Raw genomic sequence first — 7172 nt, forward strand, 5'->3', positions numbered from 1 at the left:
GGGGGGGGGTTCTTGGCCTGTGCTCACTATCTTGACCGGCAGTGTGAGTAGAGTCTGGGTTTTTTTTGGTGAAAAATTGGCAGCTATGTGTATTCATGATATGGATGGCCTTGCTAGAATTATCATTCTCAACTCTCAATATTCTTGTGATGTTGACTAATCTTTCATGTCTAGTCATATGAAACGCTCAACCCAACCCCAGTGGTTAGAAGACAGTAGTGATAGATTCTTCTTTTTTTCTTTTTGTCTCATGTGTCTTACTTTTTTCCCAGCACTTAATCCTATCCGTACGTCGTGTTTTACTATCGTATCCATACGACGTGGGGAACTCTGTGACACCACTTTCAAAGAGAAAATTTACTAGTTAATCCGATCCGTACGCTCTGCATAGCAGTCTGTCCAAATGATTTTTTGAGAAATACTGAAAATTTCAAAGAGATATTTGTACGAGAAGTATTCTGAAATGTGAAGAATACAATCCCGGGGGGTACAAAATGACCTTAGGGCATACAGATAGGGTTAACGAGTTGTTATGCTGGTGTACTTTTCATCACTCAAACTGAAACAAATTCAGACAAACACTAATGCTAACTGTGTGGGTGGTTGGCGGGTGCTCTGGTGTGATTTGCTCCTTCTTTCCTATCAAGCATCTATTGTCCTTATCTCCCCTTCTTCTTTTTTATGTTTGTTACTCCCTTGTAACACCTCTAATCTACTGGCGCTCATATGACCTTACGCAGGTGCGAGCGCCGTAAAACCTCTACTGAAACTAAAACTAATGCTAACTGTTGTTGTGGTGTTAATTATTTGTGGTTGTTGAATTATATCAGGACATCTCTGAAATTTCAGAATCTGCGGATATTTAGTTTTTTTTTGCTAGAGGTTGCTCTCTCTCTCTGTCTCTCTCTAAATCGTTCAAGTGAAACTGCTCTGAAGTGATCCGCGGGATGTTACTCTTGTAATCGCGTTATGCGTTGCTGCATATGTTGGCTAACCAGTAGTAGAAATAAAGAAGAAAATTTGCGACGTGCACACAGCTGTGGTCTTGGCGATGAGTGAGTTAAATTAAGAGAAAAAATAAAGGTTCACTTATAAATTTGTTTCACTTTCAGTCGCAGAGATAGAACGTAACTCCATCGTAATGTTTCTACTTTACAGAGGCAAAAGCTAATCCAGCCTCTTCTATAGGACAACGTGGCGTTTGACCAAAGGGCTTTAATCCATAGGCGGCTAGACGAGTGACAGAGCACAGATGTTATAGTCAGAGATGTCGTCTTTCTGGACAAATCGGGAGATTCGGATATTTCTGAAATTTGCCAGATTTTGTAATTAATGTACCCCTGCTTGTATATACGTTTATTTATATTTTATTTAATCTTCTTGTGCGTGTCTCGTTGCACTTAATATAAAAACTGTTATAGTGCAAGTTGTATTAGGGCAATATGATCCATAGATTTTGAGTCTCCGCACGCGTTTACATGGGGTTTGAACAGCTCCTGATTTTCTTCTTTTTTTTCTTCTTTTTTTTGTTTTGTTTTTTTGTAGCCAGTTGGCTCCTCTGGATATAGTTTTGTTTGTTTAAGTGAAAGGAATCACAAAGACACCGATATAGTCTATTAGGGGTGGGAAAAGGGAAGACATGGGGATACAAAAAGAACAATAGAGGGAAAGAAAAGGAGCAGGACGTATCAGTTTCACCCTCAGTCACCCCATGATGGACAGAAGAAACGTTGAAGTTGATTTGTTTCGCAATGATGTGGTGTCATGATGAGGGTTTTAACAAATCCGGTGGGTTTTTTTTTTTTGGGGGGGGGGTTGTTTTTTTCTCTTACCCATCAAATAATTAAAATGGCAATTACAGTTGAAATTGTCTAAGATGGCCATGCATTGTTGAGAGGACAAGTGGTTGTCTTATACCGGTGGATGTCTTGGACAGTGTCGTTATAATGAAGAAAAGAATTCAAGGGGGGAAGTGGGAAGTGGTTGTTTTTTTCACAACTGTACTCGTGCAATGTCAGTGACGGGATGAATGCTGATGGAAGTAGGTCAATCTGAATCGCAAATGTACTAGAATTTGTTATTGGACCAAAAAATTTAATTAAGCCATCATACATTTACTTACTGAATCATCATATGTCATGTACCGATATAAATTCTTATTGTGGAAAAGCCTGCAACAGGTTGGGGTTGTTTTTTTTTTTTTTTTTGCTTATATGTGTTTATGGGATGAAGAAGGTGCTTAACTGTCACTGAGGATGCAGTACAAGATAGAACATGGCCATTCCCACCATTGTTTAACTTATTTCACAATCTCTGTTATGTATTATGAGCTGCTTAACTACTGCCAGGTCAGGAAGGTAAGAACCTACTTGTAACTGTAACTTAATCTGTGACTGGCGGGCGCTCGTGTTGCGGTTTGCTCCTTCTTTCCTATTTTTAAACATCTGTCATACTTATCTCTCCTCCTTCTTCTTTTGCTTGTGCGTTACTCTCTTGTTACACCTGTAATCTTCAGCATTTATATGATTATGATATGTGACCTATTTGTTTTGCAAGTGATGTAAAACTCTTACTGAAACTAAAAAGTGTGTCTTAGCTCGAGGGCTTACAGAGAAACCACAATGTACAGACAGTTTTGTGACTTGTTTAGGATATTTGATATACATACTTTTCTGTGTTGTTTTATTTTCTGGATGTTTGTTCAGTTTTTATTCTCTTGGACTTGATACCGTTCTTTTCTTTTCCTTTTCTTTAAATCCCATTTCACTCACTAGTTTGATACTTCGTCCAACAGCAAGTGTGTGGTTGGCGGGTGCTCTTGTGTGGTTTGCTTCTTCGTTCCTATCGTCCTTATCTCCCCTCCTTCTTTTTTGTGCATGTTACTCTCGTGTAACACATAATCTATTCTTCGGCACTTACATGACCTTATTGTGTTGCAAGTGCCGTAAAACTCTTAGTAAAACTAAAACTAACTTGTTTGATACTTTTGTCCAATGGCAAGTGTGATCAGTAGCCTCAGTGATTGTCTTTTTGTGTGTGTGTTCTTTGTCAGTTTATGAGTGTACATGTATTTGAGAGAATTGTTGTTCATTGAATGGGCCAGTATTCAATATGCATGAAATATTGATTTATATCTTATATTATTGTTAAGGGCCTAGAGCCACCAGGGAGTGCATGCTGCAGAAGTGATCTGTTTTTGTTATTTTTATTATTATTATTATTATTATTATTATTCTTGTTTTCATTGTTATTATGGTGGGTGGTTGGCGGGTGCTCTGCTTTGGTTTGCTTCTTCTTTCCTATCAAGCATCTATCGTCTTTATCTCCCCTCCTTCTTTTTTGTGTTTGTTTCTCTCTTGTAACACCTCTAATCTGCTGCACTTTTATGACCTTATTGTGTTGCAAGTGCGGTAAAACACTTAGTAAAACTAATTTTTATTATTATGTCAGAATATATTATTGCACCACACATATGGAAGGTTCTGATGCTGGCTGTTTCTTCTTTGTGAATTACATGTCATAAGTAAAAATGTTTTGTATCATTTGACATGAATGAAGTCCACGAAAATATAGGGTTTTAATAGAGAGAAAATGCTATGCTTTTGAAGTTATGGCGCTTGTTTATCCTTTCGTAATATGTGACAAAGGAAAAAAAAATCATTCCATTGCGTGGGTGGTTGGTGGTTGCTCTGGTGTGGTTTGCTCCTTCTTCCCTACTAACAAGCATCTATCATCCTAATCTCTCGACTTTCCTTTTTGTGTTAGCCAACGCTTGTTTCCCGTTTATCTTTAATCTATACCATTGCGCTCTCCTCTCCTTGTGGCTGTCAATTCATGTGCGAACCTAGAGTAACTCTGCGCTCTCTCTTTTTCCCATTGTCCATTGTGTAGAGGTAGAGGTGGAAGAGTGGAAGACTTTGTGCTGCCTAATCACACGGAAACTTTGATGCTTGGAGCAAGTCAGAACTCCTCCTCAGCTCACACGCACCCCACTTGAGTGGCTTCAAGATGCTGACTATATTATATTATATACAGTTGTGTTGTCACGATGCGGTGGAATCGGGGGCTCGTCAATTTTTGGGCATGTGGTATTATTGGTATCATCTTAAATTTAAAGCTTGTTCATTTGTCTTTCTTTCGAATAAAAAAAATACCCGTCAGTCTAGAGGTTGAGATATTTGGGACTGAAGCAGGTGGGAGTCGCCTGATTTTAGAGGTGGAATTAGCGAGGAAATGTCCACCTATGTGTGGTGACTTACACAGCTTGAGAGTCCTTGGAAACTGAAGATGTACATTTTTTTATGCCTTTATCTCAATGTTTTTCAGTAAAGTCCCCTCAGAAATATGTTTTTAAATGGACACAAAATGTGTTTGGCTTCAAAACTTGGATATAAATTGCCAAACCGCAGGAAAAATGCCGGTTTCTTCGATTTCACTATTTTGACGAGCCCCTGATTTCACCACGATGCCTCACAATTTGTTATCACATGAATATTTTGTCTTTGATGTATCCACTCTTGATTACATAAGAGCCTTTCAGAAAAAGGGTTGCAGCCAGTAGTTATGTCAGTCGATGTTTTTCCTAATAATAACAGCAGTATAATGATAATTGATAAATAGTATTTGTATTGCGGATGTCCCCTCTAGTAACAGCAAGCTCTGTGCGCTTTACAATCTATAGATATGATTACCCCAGCAGACCGTAGAGCAGTCAAGGGGCTCTCGTGGCCTAGAGGTTAAGGTGTTGGCCTCTCATTCAAAGGTTCCGGGTTCGATTCCGGGTAGCGACCAAAAAATTTTCTTCTCTAAAATTGTCTCCTTTTACATCCTTTCCTGATCTCTAACAATGTTTTGTTGTCTGCTTTCATTTCCACTTTCTGCCCCCACCCCCTCACCTCCTTTGCCCCCTCCTCTAGGCTCCTGACTCTTTCTGCAGCCTTTCTACTGCTACTCCTTGGCTCCTCCTAACTGCTGTCTTTCTGCCACACCCCTGATCTTCTGGTAGGAAGGATAATATAGTGTAAAGCGCATAGAGCCTGCTGCTGAGCGGGGATATGCGCTATACAAATGCTATCTATTATTATTAAAGATCTACACCTAGCCTTCTCGGACAAGGGCGAAAAATCTCGGAGGGCCCGTGTGCAAGTTGCGCACGTTAAAGATCCCTTGGTGGTCTAAAATCGATAAGAGTAGGCTTTGGCCGCCACCCGGGCAAAATTCAAAATTTCCTACCAACGAAAAAGTATTAGGTGTGTCCCGCGCGCTCATATGACCTTATGCAGTTGCGAGCGCCGTAAAACCCTATACTAAACAAACAACAAAGTAGAGCAGTCAGAAACATTCATGGCTTCTTAGAAAGCATACAGTGTAACCAGCTGATTAAGTGCTAAACTCTACATCTAAAGGACTGACAAGATCTGTTGCTGTCTATAGCAATTCTCAATACTCATTCCCGCCTGAGTGAAGCGAAAAATATTTGTGTTGTGTTAAGTGCCTTTTTACCAAGGATATGACATCAGGGCCCTGGCAGTTTGAATTTGAACCCACAACCTTTCTGTTGTGAGTCCAATTCCATAATAACTTAATAAGAGATATCTACTTTCTAAAAAGCAATGAAATTGCTTATTGGGTGTTACATCTGTCCCCGTGGTTTCATGCACCCTGAATAAGTTAGCAAAATTTGATCATATTCTGCATAATTTCAGATTTTTTTTCCTTTATCATTCTTTGTTTAAAAAAGAAAATATACAGAATCGCATAATTTCACGTTTTGGGGCTCAGTTTGCACAATTTCAGAAAATTTTTTTGCTTAAAACGACGGGGACAGTTGCATGCAATGTGTTCAGCCAAAGAGTGAAAAACGTTGGGTGTTAATAATATGTTATATTATGCTGATGTAATAGTTCTTGGAACGCTACAAAATTGCCTTATCTGTATCTGCACTCCCCGTAAGGGGCTAGAGTGTTCACTTTATATATATATTTCAGCATAAAGGTGGTGCTCCGTTGACCAGCTTGACTGAACTTTTCCCTTACTTTATGATTTTGTGTTTGAGAGATGTATTTGTTCATTGTAATATGTTGTGGATCCTTGGGTGTTCAGGGTTCTGATGGACCCAGTTTTATATAATTTTATTTTTATACATATACTATTATACATTGTACTGTCTGCATGTCTACACATTGCAAACTGGGTGTTCATCAAAATATAAGCTAATTGAAAAAGAACTTTTTCTTATCCTGCACCCTGTAGTCAATACACTCACAGTCTAGCACGCACCTAGGGAAGAGATTTTCAGGTCCTGATATAATAAATTGTTTCTTGTATCTGTCATATTCTGGGCCATCCTGCTCAGTTGTTCTACTGGCCCGTCTAAAGCTTCTCCTGTAATGTTGTTAATGGATATTTCCTTTGAATATTTAAAACATGTACGTAGCAAAATTCGTACATACCGAAAAGATTTTGGCATCCTGCCAGTTTCTCCATGTGCATGCAAGACTGTACACTTGTACATTTGACAAATACTTACAGTTAAAATAATGGGGTGTATGTGCAATGCTCGTGAAACCACAGAGGTTGTTCATGAGATCCTGAGGTTTTTCAAACAAAAAAGCTGTGTTTTTTCATGAAACTCTGAGGTTCCTCAAAAAAATCCTTGAGGTTGTTCATAAAGAAACCTTAGGGTTCCTTTGAGCCCTTAGAGAAAAGATCACGTGCAAGCTTTCCCTGTGCACTGCTCCAGGACACAAATGCTTTTTTCTCATTTATTGTTTTTTGTTTTGTTTTTTTGGTTAAATATTCTTTGATTGTTTTGTCAGCATCACATTGTCTGCTTTTTAAAAATTTATACACCTGCATTTGGAGTCGTAAGCGAGTGACAGAGTGAGTGACTTTCTGTTGTGCCAAAAGTTTGTATTACATGCCTGCTTATGTTGAGTTTAGTTTTAGTACCGATAAAAGAGTTTTACAACACTTGAAAAACAAATAGGTCATATAATTAAGTGGTGAAGATTTGAGTTGTTACAATATATAATACTAGAGAGTGACTTACAAATTTACAGAAAAGTGGAGATAAGGACAATAGATGTTAGCAGACAAGTACAAGGGGTCTGCTCATGAATAAATGTTTTATATGCTCAATGCGTTTATTGCTCGTATAGTTCAGACACTGA

General features: G+C 38.6%; 1 protein-coding gene across 1 annotated transcript in view; it reads left to right on the forward strand.

Annotated features, from left to right (window-relative positions):
- LOC106012768 (BET1-like protein) overlaps nucleotides 1–4687 on the forward strand; it is a gene marked incomplete in the record, with an annotated part of 11150 nt that extends 6463 nt beyond the window's left edge. The window contains 1 exon segment of the mRNA XM_013086657.2: nucleotides 3892–4687. Within this exon segment, the coding sequence (XP_012942111.1) occupies nucleotides 3892–3997 (106 nt within the window).
- Between the last annotated feature and the right edge of the window lie 2485 nt (nucleotides 4688–7172).

This window comes from Aplysia californica, unplaced genomic scaffold, assembly GCF_000002075.1.
Source record: "Aplysia californica isolate F4 #8 unplaced genomic scaffold, AplCal3.0 scaffold00489, whole genome shotgun sequence".
NCBI classification, from domain to species: Eukaryota; Metazoa; Mollusca; class Gastropoda; order Aplysiida; family Aplysiidae; genus Aplysia; species Aplysia californica.